We start from the raw sequence: 25,475 nt of genomic DNA, 5'->3' as shown, positions 1-25,475 counted from the left end.
TAATGGAGAAGTTCGGGTTTATTACATATTTATTGTTCAAGTACCTTTAAAATGATAACCGCACAACTCAGCACTAAGAAACAGGTCCGGGGTAATGAATATCTCCTAAGTGAATTGCTGGTTGATGACATGTACAATTTTTTACATATTTACATAGAACATTTTTATCCAAAGTGAGATGTGACATAGGAAACACTTCAACAGAACATGGTTTGTAAGACGCTAAATAAAAATATAAAGCAAGGCCTTGGTAACACTTGAGAATCACACAGCGGATGTCATGAGAGGATGGCAATAAAAGGCACTCTGTGATGGTTGTTATATACATTTCAATGACCATAAGTGGGGGGGGGGGGCTTTCACTTTGGGGCTTTCACAGTAAGAATCACTGCCCTCCATTAGTAATACATACAGACAGTGAACATCTAATAATCTAATGATAATCATAACAGAGAGCCAAATTCTACAATGTAGTGTGACAGATGGTCGAGTACCAATATTGTCAAAGATCATGGAGTAAATGCCTCTCGTTATAAAAAACATAAAGTACGGTTATTCAAATCTTTAAACAGGAGCAATAGAGGGTTGTCCACTACGTATGTTAACTTCATACAGATTCTTAAAAAATATCCATCTAAATAAATACAAAAACAGCATCTCAGAAAAGGAGATCGTCCTCTTATACGTGGTGTTGATAGAGAACAACACCCAGCAATACAGCACTCTGATGAAAAAGGTCCTTCCCATCCTAACCAAACACAACGGATAGCACATTCCACCTTGCACTGACCCCGGCACAACGCCCTGGAACAGGGCTCTCCAACCCTGTTCCTGGACACCTACTGTCCTGCAGGTTCCCTCCAACACTAATCTAGTGCAACTGATTGTAGTAATTAGCTGATTGATGAGCTGAATCAGGTTAGTTACAGCTGGGGTTGGAGTGGAAACCTACATGGAGGGTAGCTCTCCAGGAACAGGGATGGAGAGCCCTGCCCTAGAAAATTGTACAAGAGAATTCCACTTCAACACAGGGATTTGGAGAATAATCAAAGAGTACCCATGTGAATGAGGGTAAACAAAGAAGAGAAAAGGGGATGACAAACATATCAACTTCTACTGTTCTCTTTGGTGTATTGTGACCTATCAAAAAAAGTAGATCATTTCATACTAAAGTTATTTCTAGAGACAATTTCTGCCAGGCACCAAATTTAGCTCTATAGAGCTATGAAAGGCTACAAGTCATTATTCAGCTGTATTTGTGATATATTAACTAGGTAAACATATATGATGTCCTTTCGTTGTCCAGAGTGAAACCATGGGGTCAGGAGCCTTTTTGAATGCATGTGAACACACATTAGATGATCAATGCTCTATTGAGACAAACGTCCGCACACAGACCCTTTCTCTACACAGACACCTGTGTATGATCCTTCAGGAGACTTCTACTATGGACTCTGGTCTTAAATGCCTAACAAAAGCTCTAGACTGTAAATAGAATCTGGATCTGAACTGTCAGTAGCATGTACACAACTGGCTGTGATCATCTCTGATCAAAGATTGTTATTTTCTGCACAGATCTGCTACAATTAAGACCTAACTGTAGCAAAATCTAAAAGTTACCGAACATAGTGGGGATCAATTTAAGTTGGCAGGTGTCTGCAGGTATGGGTATAATAATGTATTTAATGTGCATACACACACACACACGTACACTATGGGGAAGAGACAAATTGTACACAGATCAAGCTACTGCTGGGGAGTCTCTTCCTAATTGAAAAACACAAAACATGAGGCCAACCTCAAGAAGGCATTCCTTTTCATTTTGCTCCATTGACACTAATGCATAATACAGTGATAAGTGCAGCATGACAACTCAATGCCACTTAACTTTAGAGGACTGGCAAGGTTGAGTGTTCCTGTAAAAAGCACTTGGTAGAACATGGGGCTGTATAATAGTTCCAACAATACTTGAAAAACAGCCATGTCAAAACACTTGGATCTCGTCGAATTGGAACAGCGCCACTGCTTTAATAGGATTAAAACGACCGCTTTTTAAAATATTTAAATAGATAATATAAAACTTTATCGTTATGTTTTAAACAGACAATCTGTACACATCTGGTACGAACACAGAAAAATGACACGCTTGGTTACATTAGAAAGGATACCTTCTGATACGTCATATCAAAAATAATATGCTGCTTTAGTAAGCAGATTCATAGCATTTTTCTTCTTGTCAAATTGTACAATGCTACATTGCATTACACTCAGAAAGACACTGAAGGAGAGAATGTCTGCTTTTTTTTGTCCAATGCTTTCCTACTCTGTCTGCACAATGCAGTGGCACTGAGCAGATATGAAAGCCTTGGAGTCATGAGTGTCTCCCATAGTGATCACTATGCACTCTTCTCATTTCCTCATCCATTCCCTCCTGTAGCGACTTACTCCGTACCTTTTCTTCCCCTGCCAATCCTCCTCCCTCTAGTCAAACACTTTCTCTCCGTCTCTCTCAAGTGAACAGCTCATCCGTCGATAGGTCCATCGCAGGCCGACTTTGTGAACGTCTCCTTCCTCTCCACCTCCATGTCAATCAATCAATCAATCTTTTCCACTTTCCCAATGATCTTCTCCTCAAAGATGGGCAGGACAGCATCATCTTCGCGTACCTCTTCAAACACCACCCCAAAGTCATTGCTCACCTTCTTGAAAAAATACCTAGAGTTGGTTGGATAGAGAACAGTTGGTTGTTAGTTCAAGTGCATTGAAAAAGCTTGATTTATTATGCACAAAATTTACATAAGATGAAAAATGGACTTTGGAATGTGGTTCATAATTTTCCACATTACCATAAACACAACAAAAACGTGATATTCAATTTCAAGGACTTCAGAGTTTAATAGACTAAAATGTTACATAACATCATCCTGTAAATCTAGTTTCCTGTGCCTCACCAGGTAGAGTAGAGTAGTGACCTCACCTGTAGCTTCCTTTCTTAGTCAGCAGCTCTTTGAACTGGCCCAGCATGACCATGCGACCTTTGACCGATGTCCTGTACGGGATTGGCTCCCCACAGAAGTAGTAGGCCACCGTAATGTTCTCACACGCGGGCTTCTTCGTCACTTTATGTCTGCAAACAAACAAGTAAGAGGTTAAATAAATGTGTCAAGTCAAGGCTTCCTTTCATCTTTCGAATGAGATGTTTCAAAGACCTCAGCAGAACTCCAAGCTCTGATCCTTTGACAGAGTAGGAGTGGGGGGGGGGTCAATAATTCTGACATCGAGGTAGAATTTCCTCTCAGTCAGAATCTGATGTACGAAAACAAGATTTCAAGTCACTCATACTCCCTCTTCTACAACTTATAAATGTTTAGGCTGTGACAGCCACCAGAGTTGCAATGCAGACTGTTTAGGTGGTGAAGCATAATCAACCAGGGGCCGGGGACCCCTAGTGGGGCCCATAGTTTGATTTCCAGAGGTCTGCCAAAAAGGAGACAACCAATAAATGCAAAATATGTTTGACAAACAAATTCAAAGAATCAGTTTCATGATTTGAATACTTCATGATCCACAATGTGTGACTTTACAGCATTGATTTCCTCTAAAATGCTATCAAATTGAGCACTCCTGGTACAGGTAATATTGCCCTAAGGACCTTGTCCAGGGAAAGTATTCATTTATCAATCAGAGTTCTTGGAGGTAATGTTGTTCCAGCAAGGAAATGCTGAGTTTAAATGGGATTGTGATGAAGACGTGTTATGCCTAAATGCAACCAGCAGGGAGCAGGCTACTACAGTAAGTAGTGTTCCAACTGCATGCCCACGGGCCTGTTTTTGGGTTTGATGGTGTGGAGTGAGGTGGTGGAGGCCCAGCGATAGGATGGGGTGGTAGAGACCCAGGGGCTATGCCAGGATAGCCGGGCTTTCATCTGGTCCTCACTGCAGCTATCCTGTCCCCCTACATCACTAAAATGTCCATCGGAGGAAGAAGCCACGGGACATCAAACAGACTGCAACTTCACACAGAGAACATCAAAAGCTCTGCGTTCCCGCCCCACACAGCTTACAGTACACACCTCTCCCTAGCTGCTACCTCCTACTACCTCCCTCCCTGTTCCCCAGTTCTATCTTCCCCATCTCTCTCCACTTAATATCATTCTAATCCCTCTCATCCCCTCTGCTTACCAGTGTGAAGCTAGAGGTATGATCATTCTCACTGCCATCCCACCGTCTCACTAAGAGATGGCTGAAGAGGTGAGACTGATTGTTCTAATCCCCACCCATACATAAGCAAATAATCAGATCAAATATGAATTTATAATTGACAAAAAAACTAAACTACACACAGATGTTAGTGTACAGGAAACTACAACTAGATTATGGGGATACAAGTATTAATGCCAGTAATCAAACATATATGCCTCAATTAATCTCTATGGAGTCTAGTCATACAGACAGGCCTCTGTTTGGCTGTGCAGATACAGAGCAGTCGGGTCTGGATGCTGCTGGTGATAGACATGGGAGGTGGTGAGGTGGGGTGCTGCTGTGACCAATGAGATGGGGGTTTGGGTGCTGCTGTGACCAATGGGATGGGGGTTTGGGTGCTGCTGTGACTAATGGGGTGGGTGTTAAGGGCTACTGGGGTAAAACCAGACTGGACGTACTCGGACAGCTCCGTGTCAGAGACGGCAGGCACCACGCCGAGCGGTGGGAACAGGGCGGGCCTGGCGGCAGCGCGCCCCCGCTGGATCACTTCCATCACATACCTGAAGGACCCAACAACCCTGGGAGTTAGACACGGACCAGCCACAGGGCCACACCAACCAGGATACACACACCAGGGATCATGCACAGATGTGTAATGAAAATGTAAAACAAGGTTGATCAGTGCATCATGCTACTCAAAGGGGGGTTTTGATCAATGAGAAAAGTGAAGGAAAAAAAGTGAAAAATATTTAATTCTTTAGAAGTCTGAGACCCTGTCATGCTTCAGCTCACCCAAACATTTGCTGTTTCAGCACAAACATTACTTTTCGATAACAACGTTACTCTTTTTTCCTGTATTACCAAAAGGATGAGTTTGGTGATTCAGTCACATGGCTTCCACAATCACTACAACAATACAACGGTTGGCTAGACATGACCTGAAGAACCAGGCTGTGACAGAAACATCTCCCTTCCTCCCCAGGTAACGCAGACTCACCTCTGTTTGGTCTGTAAGGTCCCCGTCTTCTTCTTCTCCTCCTCCAGTCTCCTCCTAGCCTCCTCCAGCTGGGTGAGGGGATTGGGGGCCGGGTTGGGGGGCATGGTGGGGTCCTGGATGAAGGGGTGTGAGGGCTGCACACTGTTCCGCAGCTGGGCGCTGACCCACGGATGCACTGCCCCGGGACGCTCCACAGAGCTGGGCCGCGACACCTCGTGGCTCGACGGGGTCTTCTTGGACCCTGTGGTGCTCCTGGGAGACATCCTTGTCATTGTTTGACCAAAATGTACACATACCACCATAATACAGATCAGAGTTCATTCAAATGACTTGCATCTCTGTGGTTGTACGTTACCGATTCCCTACGCGGGAAAGACCCATAAAGCCAGAACTCACCCGTAGGGGCTCTTCTTGTTACGGACCGCCTCTCCCTCCATCATCCACTGGAGGATCTTCTGGTTCCTCTCCACGTCCTCCGGAGGCACGGGCACCTCAAAGGTCCGCACCTCCTCAGCTTTCTTAAACGGCCGCTTCGATAGCGTGCTACCTTTGCTACTACGAAAATTGTATGATAAAAGGACAACAATGTTAAAACGTCAAGTGTTAAAAAAATATATTAAAAAAAACAGACATGGAAGATCTAAAAAACATAATTCAAAAGAGACATGAAGAGGCTGTGTGCTTCTGTGTGTACCTGTAGCCCATAGGATCCATCGGGCTGGGGCCCATGCCGTCAGCATAGTTGCGAGACTTGGACCCATAGTTGTGCTGCTCCATCCCCCAGTGGAAGTTACCATTGACCCTCGTGGCTGCGTCAGCCTCCACCTGCTCTTTGGGCTTCCCTCCGGCTGGGTGGTGGATGTGGTGCACGTGTTTGTGGTGGTATTGGTGGCTGGCAGCCTCCCCTTTGGGCCCCAGCCGAGCTGGGTGTTTGCCTGGGCCTGTGGGCAGTGGCATCCCAGGTCCGGGCACCTTGCCACCTGCAGGGAAGCCGTCGGGTGAGCGGGACTTGGGGGAGTGGCGGCCGGTGCCCGGGGACTGGCAGCCGGGGGTCTTCATGACTCGCTGGACGTGGTCGTCCAGGATGCTCTCGGGGTTCTCCTCGTGGGCGTCAGGCCGCAGCGCCAGGCCATTGTAGCCGATGTCAGAGTAGCGGGGGTTGTTGTAGTGCTGTGGGTGGGCACCAGGGGGCAGTCTGTGACTGAAGAACGAGGTGGATGTGGAGATGTCGGCATCCTCACCCTCTTCCTCCTTCCAGAAAGAAAAAGATGATTAAATATACTGAAAATGGTTACTACCCAACTCAACAGCAATACCACAAGTTGACATAGAGATTATATCAGTATATAATATACAAACATTCCCTACCCACATGTATGAGCTTCAGTGTCCGGTCATTTCCCAAGAAAATAAATGGAGTCCCAACTTACCACATTGCGAAAGAACAACTGCTAAAGTCATTTCAAAAGGCTATTTGTTAGAATCAGGCACACCAGCAGATGGCACACTTCCACAAGACCATGTGTTAACACGTCCGTGGCATTATCACGGCTCTGCTGCAGAGGGAATGTTCTTCCTCTGTGGTGCAAAGCTATTTCACCCCACATCACGCCTGCCAGCATAATCTTTACTACAATTAAATAGCTCTATGTATTTCAAGCTACAACACTGCTATGTTCTAGTTTCTAGACAAAGGCACAAACAGCCATGGTAACTAACAGTATGGCAGGGTCAGGCATAGTAACTAACTATGGCACATTCAGACATAGTAACTAACAGTATGACACGTACAGCCAGTAACTAACAGTATGACACGTACAGCCATAGTAACTAACAGTATGGCACGAACAGCCATAGTAACTAACAGTATGGCACGTACAGCCAGCCAGTAACTAACAGTATGGCACGAACAGCCAGCCAGTAACTAACAGTATGGCACAAACAACCAGCCAGTAACTAACAGTATGGCACGTACAGCCATAGTAACTAACAGTATGGCACGAACAGCCAGCCAGTAACTAACAGTATGGCACGAACAGCCAGCCAGTAACTAACAGTATGGCACAAACAACCAGCCAGTAACTAACAGTATGGCACGTACAGCCATAGTAACTAACAGTATGACTCGTACAGCCATAGTAACTAACAGTATAACTCGTACAGCCATAGCAACTAACGTTATGGCACGTACAGCCATAGTAACTAACAGTATGGCACGTACAGCCATAGTAACTAACAGTATGACATGTAGCAGCAGTGCATACCATTGTGCCCTTATTTCACCAGGTCTGCCTCTGTAACTAACTGAATTGCTAAGGATGTGTTGACCTGGTCTTCCACTCCCCTAACTAAAACACATCAGCCCCCATTGGCTCCTCACCCTTCCCACACACCTTTGATGGCATTTCAACATGGGACTCATTGGCAAATAACAGTGGGCAATTTATGTGGTGGAGGCTTTGATGCTCACTCCAGGTAGAGGAATCCTGGGCGGGAGCTAAGGACTTTTTGATGAGGGTCTGACTGGCGCATGCAGATATTGGCCTGGCTCAGAGCAGCTATGCAGGCCATTGCTCTGCACTCTCAGTTACCCTGTTCGTGCCAAAATGAGGCCAGATCCAGACCTGCTGAGCCCATCCTGCTAAAAGGCATCTACTAATGAATGTGATGTACCGAGTCTCTCTCACTCACTCTCACCTCAGGGAAGAGGAACGTACTGCTGCTATTGAACATGTAAATTATACATTAGGTGGGCCAATATTCAGAGCTTTGGAAAGAAAAGCGAAAAACACCTATTAAGTTATTGATCTCTCAGTGGCACCAATGCATTGATCCTAAAGGTTCTGTATTATTTAGAGGCGAGATAAAGACAAATGGTTTAATCAGTCAACAGCACCATAATACCACAGGCTATCCTGCAATATTGACTCGTTCCTTTCAGACACTACTGGGGAGTATGCCGAGACCGGATGTGACCTCTCCATCAATCAACATCGGATTGAGGCCACATTCAGTGAAATCAGGGTGTAAGTCTGTGGATGAAAACCAGGTAAGAGAGCAGAGGAGAGGAATTGGGGGGGGGGGACTAGCTTATCTTTGATTAAGGTAAGAATATCAGTTAATAGAGTCACTATTTGTCACTCCCCTGTCTGCCACCAGCTCTTAATAAAGAGAAACCTACTGTTCCATGATGGCGGTTCCTCTTACGGAGGGGCCAAACGACATAAAATATCTGCCTTGAGACTTAAGACCTGGCTCTGTGTACCGAAAGAGATTCCATTTGCGGTGAGCGCAGGCATTTCTTCACGGTCCAACGGACATCAAACAAAGTCATTACAGTGCGCCAGGCTCACAAGTGGCTCAGGCTGTCTGCGGGTGTTCCATCTGATGCCAGAGACAAAGGGATCCAAGATACAGTGGGGATGGATCCCTGATAGGCCAGAGCTACACTTTTAGAAATGATTCACAATGGAATAATGTCTGTTTCCTTTTAATCAATCAACCCGGTCCTTTCAAACAACAGAGATATTACAGTGTACCTTCTGATAGACAGCCAGACAAACGGCGACCAGCTGTAGAGAACATAGTAAGAGGTTGTTAAGAGGATGATGGTATATAGAGTGGTATAGCGCCCCACCAGGGAGGGGGAGTCACACCGACAAGCATGGTGGTACTTCTGTGGACAACAACGTACCAATCGGACTCTCTTCAGCCGCTCCTCCAGTTTCTCCTTGGCCTCCCTCTCCCTCAGCACTCCCTCCAGCCGGCTGATCAGATCCGCCGCAAACTTCTCCGGCTCCACGTGAATGTCCTTTGGTATCCGGTTTGTGCGCTAACAGAGGGGAACACACCATTTTCCAGTTCATTTCAAGTTGTACCAGTAGTCCGTTCGCTCATAACAATGTTACCGTTTTCTCTTGGAAGGTAAAAACCTGTGGTCACTGTGCTGTTCACTTCAGTTGATGGAACAAAGAGGGAGAAAACTAAACAGGAGGAAAGGCTTATCAAACACGTCGACAGTTTATCAGGGAAAAGCTAACAGGGGACCTGTAATGGAAATGAAGGTGCCAAAACAATAACCTCAAACCAAAGTCAAGAAGACTGTTGCTGAGTAGCTAATGTAGTACCTACAAGGTCTGATTTGACGTGGTTTAAGGCTTTGAATAGTCTGATATAGGCTGCTCTGCATAATGTATGCTGTAAGGCGCAGGCATTCTTCTCAACAATAAAACGTTTCAACATTGGAAGTACCCTAAGTTAGAGAAAATGTATAAGATAGATAGTCAAATATCAGCCATAAACAACTTTGTTGGTCAGCGACTTTATAATAGCCATTAAAAAACAGCAACACCGAAATCAATCTCCAGATCGACCCGTCGCAGCGTGACACCGTGCCCCACTTGCCTAGTTAAATAAAAGGTTAACAGTGTCTGAGCTACAGGCCACGTCTGAAAAAACACAGTGAAAACTCGCTGGTACACCACAGACCAGAATTCATCTCTAAAAGGTGATTGTCCATTCAAAATAATCCCTATCATTGCATGTTTACTTACAGGCAGCAAAGTGAAGTACATTTTCTATCAAAAGGTAGATGCTGGGAATATGCAGCTCTTAGCTGGTATCCCAAACACAACTCAAGCCTGTAAGGTGCATTGTTGTAGTAATCTAGCAAAGAGAGATTAAAGTACATTCTGGGGATAGCCTAAATATTGTAGAGGGACGTTTTACACCGGGCCCCACCAAAGCACACAAGATATGTCCACATGCTGAGTACAAAGCCGGACACTTCTCCAGCTCTGACTGCCATTCTCTTTGAATTCGGTTTCAGTTGGATTCATATTCATTTGACCCCAACACAGACAAAGTTTTACACACAAACAGCCCAGAGTAGCTTTATGGCTGTTAGAAGACCTGGCTATAGAAATTACTTCACTACTTTGGCTATTACCCTCTATTAGTGAAGAATGTACACGGAGCGTACCAACAGTTGTGTCAAGTTGGCTGGATGTCCTTTGGTTGGAGGACCATTCTTGATACACAAAGGAAACTGTTGAGCATTAAAGACCCAGCAGGGTTAGAGTTCTTGACACAAACCAGTGCGCCTGGCACCTACTACCGTACCCTGTTCAAAGGCAATGCCTTGTCCAGTCACCCTCTGAAATGGCACACATACACGATCCACATAACCTTCATCAACACTGATTGAAGTGGATTTAACAATGACATCAACAAGGGTCGATCGCTTTTACCTGGAGTCACCTGGTCATTCTCTGTCATGGAAAGAGCAGGTGTTTATAATGTTTTGAACACTCAGTGTATGTAGTGCATTCAGAAAGTATTCAGACCCCTTGACTTTCTCCACATTTTGTTACGTTACAGGGTTATTCTAAAATGTAATACATGTTTTTTATTTTCCTCAATCTACTCACAATACCCTATAATGACAAAGCAAAACAGGTTTAGATTTTTTGTTTAATTGATAAAAACAAAATTTAAAAAACCTGAAATATGACATTTACATAAGTATTCAGACCCTTTACTCAGTACTTTATTGAAGCACCTTTGGTAGTGATTACAGCCTTGAGTCTTCTTGGGTATGACGTTACAAGCTTGGCAAACCTGTATTAGGGGAGTTTCTCCCATTCTTCTCTGCAGATCCTCTCAAGCTCTGTCAGGTTGGATGGGGAGTGTCACTGCACAGCTATTTTCAGGTTTCAGGTCTCTCCAGATGTTCGATCAGGTCCATTCTGGGCTCTGGCTGGGCCACTCAAGGACATTCAGAGACTTGTACCAAAGCCACTCCGGCATTGTCTTCGCTGTGTGCTTAGGGTCGTTGGGCGAAAGTTCACCTTCCAACAGGACAAGTCTGAGGTCCTGAGCAGGTTTTCATCAAAGATCTCTCTGTACTTTGCTCCGTTCATCTTTCCCTTGAGCGTGACTAGTTTCCCAGTCCCTGCCGCTGAAAAACGTCCCCACAGCATGATGCTGCCACCACCATGCTTCACCAGACGTGACACTTGGCATTCAGGCCACAGAGTTCAATCTTGGTTTCATCAGACCAATGAATCTTGTTTCTCATTATCTGAGTGACCTTTAGGTGCCTTTTTGGCAAACTCCAAGCGGGCTGTCATATGCCTTTAACTGAGGAGTGGTTCCGTCTGGCCAGTCTACCATAAGGCCTGATTGGCGGAGTGCTGCAGAGATGGTTGTCTCTTTGGAAGGTTCTCCCATCTCCACAGAGGAACTCTAGAGCTCTGTCAGAGTGGCCACCGGGTTCTTGGTCATCTCCCTGACCAAGTCCCTTCTCCCCAAATTGCTCAGTTTGGCCAGGTCGCCAGCTCTCGGACGAGTATTGGTGGTTCCAAACTTCTTCCATTTAAGAATGATGGAAGCCACTGTGCTCTTGGGGACCTTCAATGCTGCCGCCATTTTTTTGGCACCCATCACCAGATTTGTGCCACGACACAATCCTGCCTCGGAGCTCTACAAACAATTCCTTCGACCTCATGGTTTGGTTTGTGCGGGACCTTATATAGACAGGTGTGTGCCTTAGCAAATCACGTCCAATCAATTGAATTTACCACAGGTGGACTCCAATCAAGTTGAAAAATCATCTCAAGGAGGATCAATGGAAACAGGATGCACCTGAGCTACATTTGGAGTCCCATAGCAAAGGGTCTGAATACTTACGTAAATAAAGTATTTCTGTTTTTGATTTTTAATACATTTGCAAAAATGTCATTATTTAGTAGATTGATGATTATTTTTTATTTAATCCATTTTAGAATATGCCTGTAACGCAACAAAATGTGGGGGGGAAAAAATCCCGAGGCCTGAATACTTTCCAAATGCACTGTACGTCTCTCCATTACCACTGCAGTATGTGTCTGGGACTAATCCATTAGACAAAAACAGAACAATCAAGCACAAGGCAGCCAGCGTTTCCATTTTTCTGCTATGCATAGAGTTACTTTCTTTATTATTTTGTATTCTGTGTACCGAAAAACAGAAGTCAATGAACAAAATAATATATTCTACACAAAAAATAAATGCATCCTAATGTGAGGGAGAGAGTCTTGTTAAGCAGGACTCTTGACTCCGAGGCCCAATTAGGATGGCAGTTCTCCTGTAGGGAGCTGCAGAGGCATGCAGGGAGGCGGGACTGCCACAGAGGAGAAACACTGCTGTCTGATGGGCTTCAACACAGACAGACAGCTGAGGGCTGGGGAGAGTACCAGGCACAGTTTAGAAAGCACAAACCTCAATATGAGCTATTCACACACCCTACACAGGCCCAGAGAGAGATGCAGTCAGGCATCTTACAAATGCAGGAAGGTGGAGAGATGGGAACATTTGAGAAAGACGGATGTTTCTAGAATAGCAGATAACAGTCATGTCAGCAGTCTTTGATGAGCGAGTGTGGTTCTTGCAGGTGTGTGTGTATACTTGTTTGTGTAGGGGGGTGTGTGTGTGTGTGCAGCGAAACCAAGGTTAACTTACAGGAATATGAGGTAGTGGCACATGCCCATTTGCTTTGGCACTTTCATGCATCTCTCGTCGATGCTGTTTACGATATTTGTATGGTGGAACCCCATCTCTGGAACAAAAACCAAAAGGACAATTTTATAAACATATTCAAAACGAGAAAACTCATATGTAAATGCAGCTTCAAAGTAACCTTTCTAAACAGTAGCTCAATCATCCTAAGAGAAGGACAACATTTTGGGAGTTCATGGTAAATTGAGCGGGTTGAGATTTCTGGATTTGGGTTTCGGTAAATACCAGAGTATCTAAACCCTGAGGGTTTCCTCTGTGGCCCTACACAGTAGTGAACAAGCAGAGAATGGTGCGGTCGCTGACACCAACACTATGAATTGTTTTATCCCAAGTCTCAGTGGCCCTGCTGGGTTTGACTCGTCTGCGCCAGGAGCTGTGGAACAAACAGCTGATAATGGCCTCTAATCTATCCTGCTTCAGACACATGTTTTTGTCCTGCTGTGCAGCCTTTGATGTTTCTTTAAACATACGTTCCCCTGTGCCATCTCTGAACTTACAGCACCGTTCCTGCCTTCTCTCTTCTCTGGCTTCCCTCTGCCAACACATCCTAGCTCGATTTACTCTAAAGGAAACATGCTGCTTCCCGCTAAGGCGGAAGAAAGAGGACTGCTGCGCTAAATAACAGCTTGTGTCCAACATGGGGTCCTCCAAAGGCACTGCTTGTACATTTACCCATCTTGAAACAAACCGTTGTGGGTATGTCATATAAGACGTGGGCTTATAACATTAGATTTTCACTCATTGTGTACCGACTCATTCTACACAATTATGAGAGGCAGTCAAAATCTACTCAACCTTTCACTGCCAATTCTCCACCATTTCCTCAGAATTCCAGGAAACTTGATTTAAAGGGTAACAAGTCAATGCCTTCAGATGACATACTGTGGCCCTGTCATACCTCCCAGTTCATAGCTCTATAATTAGCATAAGTAATGACATTTAGCAGCTTTCAGTCGTGTGGGTAATGAACAGATGGCTGTTCTCTGAGGAGAGGAGCAGAGAGAGATGTGTTGCTGCTCCCAGTGGCAGACAGACAGGGGGAAATGGCACCAGTCTGCGTGCAGCAGGAGGTGCTACAGTCAGACTCGGGTCCTATTCATTTGGCACCAAACGGAAGAAAACATACTCAAAAAGAGGGACTACCTGAACTTCTTCAATTCTGTTTTCTGTGGCAAAACGTTTTGCTACTGTGTGCCCTAATGAATACAACCCAGGTAGAGCTCAGATACACTGGGCATGGATGAAATTGAAAATAACACTCTCACCATTTTCTATGCCCACACACTCACATGTCATGAAATGGTTTGTGAAGGTCCTTATGCTGAATAGCAAGGAACAAGGAAGCTAAACTTCATATCTCGAAGGCATTCTGCCCTTACTTCTGGTATGTACTATTACAGTTTGACCGATTGTGTGTGTGTGTACGCGTGTGAGTGGGAGGTGACGCGGAGGCTGTGCGAGTACGTACACACTGCTGTCTGTCAGGGAGAGTGTGTCTACGTCGCTGGCACTGGACATGCTCTGCTGCTCGCTGTCGTTGGCGCTGGTGGCAGGGGCCATGGCGTAGCCCGAGTTGACATAGTACGGGTTGACAGGCTCCCGCCACGGCACGCGTCTGGAAGAAACGCCAACATTCAGAGAGATAGCATTAAGGCAAAGTCATTAACAATACATAGCACATGATATAACACAATCAATGATGTCACAGTGTATTAGCACCATTAAACAATAGATTCAGGTTCACATGAGATACATGCAAGTACATTTTTACAGAGATTATTGCACAGCACTGTATTATCATAGCATTAGAAGGGAAGGACGTTGTTAGTTAGTGACAATGTAAATGTCATTTAGATATAAAACAAAGAAACATTTCCAAATAAGACTGCTGTAGTATCTCTGTAGTAATACATGCCTTTCACACCAAAACCACCCACATTGTCATAATGACTATCCTTCAGAGGGTTTCTAAGGGTAGGTACAGTAGAGATCCTGATTTAATTCTTATTGGAGGCATCGCATCACCACAGACTCCATCGTTGACTCAACCTCCCTCAACACACTCCTCAAACTGCTCCCTTCACATGAATTATAGATCTGGCTAGGCCTCTGTTCTCTTCATCTTTAAACTGAAAAAGATCCCTAAAGTGGTCAGTGCGTGCTCCCTCCCTGGGAACTCTGAAGGTCTCAGTCTTACTAGAGACCAAACCAAACCCAGGCTACTTCTGACTGGGTATCATTAGTCAGCCCATATTCTGCCTAGGACGAAGAAAAATAACATCTATTGCAAAGTGGTAAATCATTTTTGGATTAAGACAATAATGTAGAGTAGTTGAAGAATGTCTTTTAGTTCTACATTATGTAAGTAAAGGGATGAGATTCTAATATGTCTAGAAATGACAAATGGTTCTCTTTGAAAAGCAATGGCAGTCGTGACAGAAGATAGCATTTATTTTGTTATAACTAGACTGCCAATCTTATCGAATAAAATGACGATATAAACTAGATGTCCATCCAATTGTTGAGAGATTTTCATGCGAATGTTCCTAAATCCACAAAGTAAATCCGCGCATTTTCCCACCAGTGGTGTTTCCACCCAACTGAATTGTCGACGATATTTTTTTTATATCTGTGCCTGATGACGTGGTGCACAGAAAATGTACTTTTTCGGCTTACTGAATAAAATGTGAATGTTTAACGTGTTTCCATCGCATTTTCAACTCTACCGACGGTTTTGCCACAAACACTTTTTGCGTTAAATAGCTAAATGCGACTAGTTTGTTCTTGGTACATGTGCTTTAGCCAACAGCAGACACAGATCGGGTCGGCTCTGCGGTAGGCTAGTCTCCTTTGCATCTCAGTATCTCTACCTGCACATTCATCTTCTGTCGATCTCCCATTCCAGTGTTTAATTGCTATATTGTAATTACTTCGCCACCATGGCCTATTTATTTCTATTTATTATTATTATTATTTCTATCTATTTATTTCCTCAACTTACCTCATTTGCACTCACTGTATATAGACTTTTTGTTTTCTTTTGTTCTACTGTATTACTGACTATGTTTTGTTTATTCCATGTGTAACTCTGTGTTGTTGTATGTGTCTAATTGCTATGCTTTATCTTGGCCAGGTCGAAGTTGCAAATGAGAACTTGTTCTCAACTAGCCTACCTGGTTAAATAAAGGTGAAATAAAAAATAAATAAAAAATGATATCATCACAGATATGAGAATATTTTTTTGATTTGTCAAATGGGGGTCAAGCATCGATCATCATGTTACCAGAATAAGAACCTAAACATTTATTGGAAAGGAGCATCAAGCTCATCACCGTGCACTTTCACCACCCTGTGAAGTTCATCGTAAATTATTTCATGTGTAGCCTAATAAACTGCATGGTTTCCTGAGTCGTGGTGGGAGGGACCGCACACCATGTGATCGAGTGACTCCAAGTTTACTTCGATACAACGGCTATCAATATTTGCGCATAAAGGCATTTCCACCACCATTTCTCGCATAATAACATTTTACCAAAACAAAGAGATCCCACCATGTCAAACGAACAACTTATCTGTCAGCACTAATAAAATAGTACTGAAACTGAATCACAGCTGTTATATTTTTCAACTGGATGACTTTACTCACATAAAATATATGGATGGAAACATGGGTATTGGCTATAAATGACAGGACCTAGGCTAGTGGCACTGCCGTCACATTCCACCAGGACCATATCAGGGTGAGGTACAACTATTCGGCAAAGAGCAATAAAGTCCTCGACAATCTCGGAGTCAAATTTCCCCCGAGAAAAACAACACAGAAACATGCCTCACTTCCTATTCCACATAACATGGACATAAACACAGGTTTAATCTTCTAAAAGAACATGTGTCCAGTCATGCTTTCTGAACAGAGAGAGCCCTGTCCTGTCCATCAACCATAAATCCTATCAGCGTTTATCACTGGAAAAGAGATTACAGTTTAATACTAAAGCACTTTAGTCATGAAATGATGCTTATGGCCTTTTAGCATTTTCCGTCCATAAGCACTGTGAGCAGTAAACCATTACATAATCTGCCCTTCAAGGGAAGTCTACTGAATTACCAATGGCGAACATGCATGACATTTGCTTTTAGCTTACAAGCCAAATCTAACAAAACATGAAATGTCATAACGTGAACAACCAAGAAAACAAGGGAAAGAGGTCAGATAAGTACTTCATTTGGAATAGTCAGCAATTTTGCAATAAAGGTGAGTTTCCGTTGAAGTCAAAAACGCCTCTCTCAAAAAAACAACAACATTTCAACAGTTGAGTAGTAAAAATCGATTCCCTTCTCAAAACAGAGGCTCTGAGGAGAACACATCTTTGCTCTGGATGCTCTAAAAAACTGCTTTGAGGAACAAAACACAAACCATGATGGCATCCCTCATGCTACATTTATCAAACAAAAACAAGTCCAACCAATACGAGCCGTCAATGCATAGAAATGTACATTTTGTGGCTGAGGTGCAACGTGGTTGTGGATAACAACCACGTTCTATGGCCAAGGTTTCAAATTGATTGGGATTCATTTAAAGGAAAGAGCGTTGCGAGAGAAAATGCAACTGAAAGGGGCAGCTGCAGGAGGCCACAGTCTGTTTTAAGGAGTGTGCACGGCAGGGGAGCGAGCGCCAAGCAGGAAGCCTCCTTTCTACCAGGGTTTCCCCTTGACCTGGAAGCCTGCTTCCCCTGCTGCCTCCTAGAAACCAGGGCTTCCAATTCCACAACCTGGCTGTGTTCTCTCTTCAGGGCACCACAGGGAAAATGGCAGCCTCCTACCAGAACCTGAACCACAGCCATCCATCCTACTGACTGGTTGTGAGGCATCTGTTTATGAGCCTCTAAGCCCAGCCTGGTTCAGCCTGAGAGGAGGAAAGGGATGGATCACGGGTGGAAGCAGCTCTCAGATTACTGCAGCCTCTGATGATTATTCCCAGGTAGCACTCAAGCCCATGATCTAGAATCTTCTAATGATTGAAGCAGCAGCCATGATGTCAATGTTCACAGAATCACAGAGAGAGAGCAAAGAGAGGAGGCTGGAGGAGAGAGATGCTTTCAAACCAACACCGGTTTCATCATGGTTGATTTTTTATCTGCTGTTTAGCTATGACAGTGTGGGTGCACAGCTGTAAATTGATGACATTTCATCACGTTTCTTACGACCAACGAGTAGGCCAGATGGGCTTTCGTTTCACCTAAACGTTACTCGTACCTCTCAGAAAGCCCATCAAAACATCATCCATACCTTTGAATAGCCCTGTCCTGAAAAACTAAATTAACTTGTCCTCCTGGTGCACAGTGATAGAAGCTCAATGCCAAAGCATTAGATGTAGGGCCTTTTGTTGTTCCAACGACTTGCGCATTTCTTTGCACCTAGAGAATAATTACTGGTCCTTTGGTCACTGCCCTTTACATTGGAGTGCAGCCACCCCTGGATCACCACTGATTGGTTACACAGCAATATATGTGAAGGAATCAGACCTGTTAGCAGCTTAGTTACTCATTACATTCTCTCTACAATTACTCTGAAGATGATAGTGTTATATAAGAATGGAGGCTATATATCTAACCTGTTCAAACCAGAAATTGTCATGGAGATGAACCATCTAAGCTACTTTCCGAGGGAGACCTGGAGAGAGGAGGGGCACCAGGAGAAATGTTCCGCGGGTGTGAATTGTACGAGTCTTTCAGAATGATCAGTTTCATATAAAATGTGTATTCATGCTCCTCGTAGCATGTAAACATATCCAGAGAGCTTTGGCTCTACAAGAACAGTGACTGGCTGAGGCCATCACCTGCTTGTCTGAGAACGACGTAAAAATATCACGCAACATTTTTTTTGTGCATTACCACACAACTGAGAAAGAAAAAAATGTTTTTCTCCCTTTTAATTCCCTGGACTCTGGTCTTCACACATTAAGAGACATCTGACTGGTGCAAAATTTAGTTGCACAAAAACCCGAAGGGTGATGCTAAAAGGCTATTTAAAAATGGAGGGTATAATCTTTTTGTAATTTCCGCCAAATACTAGACCTAATGAAATAGTCATTTGAAAACAACCTTACAAATGCACTGCTCTCACTAATTAAAGCCAATCATATCCAGGGGCCATAGAATACACAATCAGAAGTAGGGTGGAGTGGGGAGTGTTTGTGGTTTTAAAATATCCTAGTCTTTCATTCTGGCACATTTATAGGCCCGTTGTAAATGAGAAAAGGCAACATATATGCCTATACACTGTAACTATACTAAAAACTCAGTTCGGAGCATCCAAATAGACTAAAGTCAGACAAAACAATATTCCTTAGCCTAAACAATATGCTATTTCTGAGTAGACCTATTTTCAAATCACAACACTAGTCCTAAACTGGAACAAAGACTTGGAAACGTTACCATTTAGTCAGGCTAATTGAAAAGACTGATTTCAAGTCCCTCTGCCCTGCGACCACAACTCTTCAACACATCCTCTGCACACTATGGTGCTACTGCAACTTCTGCATATGTCAAGGTTTGTCTAAGACTGTTGATGGAAAAGTGGGTCAACTTCTAGGGATAGAATTCTGCAATCTTCCATCTCTGCACCAGACAATGCCAACAGTGAATACAGTATCCTTAAGCACATCTGAAAAGTAAAAATGCTGTGGTCTTACATATTTCAGAGCAAGGCTAAATAAATCCGCAAAATCCCTCCACATATTCTTCTCACAACTGGTGATGATAGCAAGCTTTGCTTAGTGACAAATACAGAACAAATTCAGAGATGTGCGAATATGTCTTTAAAAAAAAAAGATTGATATTTAATTCACAGACGCTGGCAGGAACATTTGTAGGCCTAATCCTTTGCATAGTGGACTAAAAAGCCCAGATGCGCTGTTTCTGTTCCAACAGGGCGAGGATTAGAGTTTTAAGTAGTCAGTCACATCGCACAATCCCATTCTGCGCAAATGAAATGACAGAAGGCTGTGACACAAAGATTTCTGTCAAATATAACACAAGCATCATATTACTATTAATTAAAGAATGGAAGACAGATAAACAAGACTGTACTTTTACAATCATATTTTAGTCATCCAGAAGAGAAATATGTGGAGTACTTCCTTTTTTTTGTGCCAGGTTCATTTCCTTAGACAGGGAATAATTCCTTTGACTTTCTGCTGCAGTTAAACAAGACTTCTCCATTTTCCACAGTCAAAAGAGAAATCGTGTTGAGCTTTTCTCAGAGAGAACCTTTCTTCCACTAGAAAAGCCTGCCATTCACAGGAAACCTGCGTGGGGAACACAAAGAGGGGCTGCCTCCACCTTCTAACAACCAGCAAATGCTCTCCCTTCGACCCCTGCCACTGCCTCACCATCACAGGTACTTAAAGGCCTCTGCCTACACTGCATTCCTCTCATCTTAAGCTGTCCGCTGTGCTAAACTCAGAGCCACTTTTCATCTCCAACTTCAGGCAGCAACTCGCACAGAGGGGGGGGGGGACAAGTTCATTTCTAATTCAGCACTTGCACAGAGAAGCTAGATAGTTATAGAGACTGGAGAGAGAGAGAGAGGATGTCGGGAGAGGATTTACCTGTACTCGTGACTGTCCTGGAATCTCTTGGTGCTGGTGACGCGTTGGGAAGCGGTCTCCTGAAGCAGCTTCTGAGTGAGCCGGTTGCTGGGATCACTCTCCTGCTGCTCCTCCAACTCATGGTCACATCTCCACTCCTCGTCCTCGTTCAGCGTGGGCAAATACCCTGGTAAAACCTTCCCACCCCCAGAGACAGAGCTCTGGTCGCTGTAGAGCTTAGGACTCTCCCCCCCAGTCCTGGTGTATTCCAAGTAGATATCTGACTTGAGGAACAGAGGGTAGGTGTTCTCCTCCATCATAGTCTGAATCTCAGTCTGAGCCTGGTCAAACATGGCCGGGTCAATGTGCAGCCTCATCACACAGTCCTTGATGAAGCTCTTGGTGGCCGGTTTGATCTGTCTCGAGACTATTCCATTGTTGTCCAGGATGTACTTTTTATAAATGGCTTTCGCCAGTTTCAGCTTCTTCTCCTCGCCCTGGCCCTCGTTGGCCTCGAGCTTCCGGAAGCCAGTGCAGGCGAACCAGAAGTCCAACATGTCGGCACATTCCTCCTGCTTGAGGAACGTCCTGAACAGGTGGATACCATCCTGGTCGTCCAGGAGAGAGTGCAGGGACTCTGCCCACTTAAGGTAGGGCGGCGTGGGGGAGGCACTGCCCTCCGGCTCATAGCCCAGGTCCAGGTCAGGTCGCCTGGGCGTGGCCGTGGAGGCCTCGTTCTTGAGGCTCTCGCTCTTGAAGGAATAGAAACCGTGGCTGTAGGGCCGTCCATCGCTGGACACCAGCTCTCCCTCCTCTCCAGGGACCGGGGGTCTGGGGGCATCCTCAGTGAAGCTGCCCCCCAGATCCACCAGGCAACCCCCCACCTTGTCGCCCACGCTCATGTTCACAGCGTCCATACACCCCTCCCCAGTACAGCCCACAGTGCAGAACGATCAGATCCACCCCTCTACTTATGCCACCGTGAAAGAATTTCTCCTGTAAGAAAAATACAAAAATATATAATGAGTGGAAACTTTAAACACATAAAATGTAAACGTATATTCACAGGCAACGACTCAGACGTTTATTATCTCATTTTGACAACTTAGTAAAAAAGAACAAACGTTTGAGACAAATTGGAAATCCATTCAATACTGAGAAAATAAAAGCAGACTGCATATCTATGTCTAAGCTTAGAATTCACACAAGTCTAATATTTCAAAAAGAAATCCTGCCAAAACAGAGATTAAATAAATTATTTCATTGCTCACATCGATAGCACCCATTTAAAGGTTGAAAAAAATATTTTGACTACTAAGAAATACAATTCAATATCCCCTAAAGCAAAGGGCATTGAAGAAATCGATGCACACGAAAAAAAGTGATCTGTGTGTCATATGTTCACACAGATTAGCACGTTCCATAATGATTCCCCACAGCAATACCTTAACATCAGAAGATTCTAAAACATATTTTTATTGTTGGGTTTCTGAACTGCAGCTAGGCTATATGTTAGTGTGAATGAAATCTATTCTATAAAATGCAGAGGTAGTGAAAATAAAGAGCACTATTTCAGATATAGATAGCCTAACTGCTTCGTGACAATCATATTGAATGTATTTCTGACTTCAAATGATTGGATGAAAATAACTGAACGGAAAAGGGTTATGGACACCCAGTAGTAGGGTTCCTCTTCCTTCCATTCTTTAACACTGTCAGGGTTCTCATTTTGTTTTCCCCCTTGTAAGTAGAGACAGATGTGCACATCGACCCCTCTTCACTGTTGAAAATACTTGCATGTTTGACATGTGTCATGTGAAGGACACAGAGAACAAAAACTTCACTTGAGGCCACTGATGACAGACACAGATCCGAGCAGTGTACTACAGGAGCCGACCCTGAGCATGAAATAGAGCGACAAGGGCAGAGCGTTCTGGAGGTTAAAAGAGGAACTGTGGGGTGCAGGCAAAGCCCAATCTGCCATGACTGTGACCATGGCTGCTGTGTGTGGTGAATGCAGCCAGGCAGGCACTCCGACTGATCATATCAGAGGACAACCTTGAGTCAAATATTTTCAGTCCCTGCTGAGACCTGGAGGAAGTGGCCCTCCCCTGTGGCTGTCCGGGAACTATGGAGTGGACAGACAGGGACTTTTACACATCACAGTGCAATGAACCACTAACTATCCTCAATTTCTCCTTTTCACGTTGACAATGATGATGAATATACACAAAAATGTGATACGCTCAATTCTAGTAGCAGGAGTAGTACTTCTCTTAAAAAAATGTTACATTTCAAGATTCTCAATATCTTTAGAAAGTCATCATCTATCTAAACACCAATTGACTTAGAATGTCAGCTCATACAAAAACCTGGGTATCTGGCACTATCATTCCACACACACATCAATAATCTTCAAGCAAAGGTCAAGTCCAGAATAGACTTTCTCTACCAGAACCAATCTTAATTCACACACAGTGCTAAACACACCATGGTCCAAATGACAATACTCCCATCCTGGATAGTGGTGATGTCATCTACAATATGGCCCCAAAGTCCACCCTCAATAAACTGGACATACTTTACCACTCTGCCATAAGCTTTGTCACTAGTGCCCCATTCCAACTTCATCACTGTGACTTATTCATTAACTGGCCATCCCTACATGTATGACATAAAACCCACTGGCTCACATTCATATACAAATCCCTCCTCGGCAAGGCCTCCCTTTATCTCAGCTCGCTACTAAGACGACGCACCACCAACACCAATCTGAGATCCAGCAATTACATAAACCTGGCAATCCCCAAGACACTCAGCATCTTTGGTGAAAAATGCTTTTCAATTACCTGCTGCTAGAGACTGGACCATGCTAAAAAAAAACACAAACTATGCTCTTTTGTGCCAACTGGTACACTTAAAAACAAACTGTCTGAGATTTTAACTGATAACTACGTGTGTTTTCCCACTACCTCTTAATTAAATGCTGCACATTACTCAATATCTTACTGACTGGATTACTGGCTGGGCATTGTGTGTACTTTTGACTGTTGTATCTATGATATTGTTTAACCTATGTGTGTGTTATACGTGCTGCGCCTGCTACCTGAGGTCTCATTGTAAATAAGAATTGGATCTTTATTGGCACTATAGGTGTGGACGTTAGCTCATAACAACTGCTTTCACCACTGGGCATTAGTTCAGCCAACTACTCAGAATGATTTGTACAATCATCAACATTATATGCAATTTATCATGTCAATATCAAACCATAAATCTAAATTCCCCTCTTTACTGCTTTAATTAAACGGCTCAATTTAAAAATCAGGGGAAAAAGCTTAGGTGAGAATGAAAAACGAAGCCTACAATGAATTCACAACTTTCACTGTGGACAATACCAAAACAACACTGTTGGAATCAATTAACTTAGCAACATAGCCTTCCAGCAACAACGTAACAAACATGTAGGAAGCTGACGTTATACTGGAACAAAAAAAGTAACAATATTGATGCTGGAATTCTATTAAACCACAATGCAGCCTACGTAGTAGCACATTTACCAAAATAGCAAGATCACATTATCAAGAACAGGCTGTGATATGATTACAACTGTGAACACGTAGATCGTGCAAGTATTATCATGCGCACATTCACAAATACTGTGTTGCGGTCTTCAGTTTCGTAATATGCACGAACATTTCCAAAGAGCGTAATCTGTCGCTACTATAATTGTATTACTACACCCATTCCCTACCATCCCTAATGCTTTGAAGTGAGCCCCACATTCATTGCATTCATGTCTTGGCCTCTGAGTATGAGCAGCACAGCAGCAGAACGGATGGGGGAGGGGAGGCAGAAACAAACTCCGTACACACAGCCAGGCCCTTCCGCAGCCGACCGACTAGTACACAACTTTGCAACACTATTTGCCTACTAAACTGTAAGCATCTTAGGTAATGAATGTTCAGAGTTGTTCACGACCAACACTCCACCATTTTTCAGAATCGATAAAAGACGCAGCAGAGATAGAACACTCGATCTCGGAATTGACTAGCGCGCACACACACAGCAAAGCGATGGCACATATCATCTCCGGCTACCGCAATCCCAAACCATGAGCTGAAAAAAAGTACTCTATACTTCACCTGTGAAAACCTACTTGCCGTTTTCGAGTGCATCGGGAATTTTTGCTTGTACAGCTCACTGTGAATCGTGTCATAGATGCGAATAGCAAGAGTTTAAAAATAACAAAGAAAACAGTCCGTTCTCCACCTCTCCATGGCTGTCTCTCACTCCTGTCTGTGTGGTGGTTCAGAAGATGTACAGCGCCACGAGCGTTCAAAAAACATACTGCCGCGTGTGGAAGAACTGGAAGGGGGGGGGGGGGGGGCTAAACTAGAGAGAGAGGGATGATGTGCATTCTCTTCAAATATTCTATATTGTAGCTTTCTCTACCCAGGCGACAATATATGTTTTTATCATATCACATGTATTGATAATAACGAAGACAACCGGATCACACCTTCTAAACAAATCAAAAGCCTAGAATGATAACGTTACATCTATACCATTATTTGGAAATCCTTACGCAGAAAAGGGTCAAATGAAAAAAATGTATAAGCGATATTCTTACAGAGATAAACATAACATTTGTACGGAGAGGAGCAATGCCGCATGTAAAAGCAGATGATGTGGCAATAAGAGACAGTCGACCACCTGTCACTATACAAATGCTATTTACAATATTTTCACAAGAACTGTTGCCAAGGAACTGTTTTGAGAATATAGATTCAAAAAGGCAAGTAATAATTTCATGTTTTTGTCCTTTCCCCCTGTTCTTTTATGTATAAGGCGGGCACAGAATAATGAAGAATGAAGTTATTGTGTTTGCCTGCTGCCACTGTACTGTAGTTAGTTCACTTTGAAAATGTCCGTGAAACATCAATATCAACACACGGGGAATATGAACGTGGAGTGCAGCTTGTCTACCTTGAAGGTCACACAAGAAGAGAGCCAGAGAGAGGTTTATTATCACCATACGTCCACTACATTACAACAGGCAATACATTATTGTATATTATCATTTAATTCTATCAGCTCTGCCGGAGTTTACCAAAGAGAAATGCAGGGT

The 25,475-nt window shown here is 43.7% G+C and overlaps 1 protein-coding gene across 6 annotated transcripts; it reads right to left on the bottom strand.

Moving 5' to 3' along the window:
- Window positions 1-24,655, bottom strand: LOC135555671 (axin-1-like). Of its 6 annotated transcripts, XM_064988309.1 has the most exons (11): window positions 24,490-24,655; window positions 20,366-21,340; window positions 14,225-14,371; window positions 12,700-12,796; window positions 8,894-9,031; window positions 5,894-6,450; window positions 5,596-5,754; window positions 5,200-5,451; window positions 4,652-4,762; window positions 2,978-3,127; window positions 1-2,715 (listed from the first exon to the last, which is right to left on the bottom strand). In XM_064988309.1, exons 2-11 carry the CDS (start codon window positions 21,259-21,261, stop codon window positions 2,595-2,597), a joined length of 2,628 nt encoding a protein of 875 aa, XP_064844381.1. In that variant the 5' UTR covers window positions 21,262-21,340; window positions 24,490-24,655; the 3' UTR covers window positions 1-2,594. The 6 variants fall into 6 exon arrangements, with proteins under 6 accessions (XP_064844381.1, XP_064844379.1, XP_064844378.1 ...); XM_064988307.1 differs by lacking the exon at window positions 4,652-4,762; XM_064988306.1 differs by lacking the exons at window positions 1-2,715; window positions 2,978-3,127 and having other exon boundaries at window positions 3,137-4,762; window positions 5,596-5,751.
- Between the last annotated feature and the right edge of the window lie 820 nt (window positions 24,656-25,475).

Source organism: Oncorhynchus masou, chromosome 15, assembly GCF_036934945.1.
Source record: "Oncorhynchus masou masou isolate Uvic2021 chromosome 15, UVic_Omas_1.1, whole genome shotgun sequence".
In the NCBI taxonomy this organism is placed as follows: domain Eukaryota; kingdom Metazoa; phylum Chordata; class Actinopteri; order Salmoniformes; family Salmonidae; genus Oncorhynchus; species Oncorhynchus masou.
Note: the sequence above shows the minus strand (reverse complement) of the source record. Positions and strands in the feature narration are given on the sequence as shown.

Excerpts from the sequence above, each read along its gene's own strand:
- LOC135555671 (XM_064988309.1), bottom strand. The coding sequence starts at position 21,261 with ATGGACGCTGTGAACATGAGCGTGGGCGACAAGGTGGGGGGTTGCCTG. Across the intron at positions 14,372-20,365 it reads CAGGACAGTCACGAGTACAG|ACGCGTGCCGTGGCGGGAGC; the intron begins GTAAATCCTCTC and ends CGTTTCTTCCAG. Across the intron at positions 6,451-8,893 it reads GGCTGAAGAGAGTCCGATTG|GAGGAAGAGGGTGAGGATGC; the intron begins GTACGTTGTTGT and ends TCTTTCTGGAAG.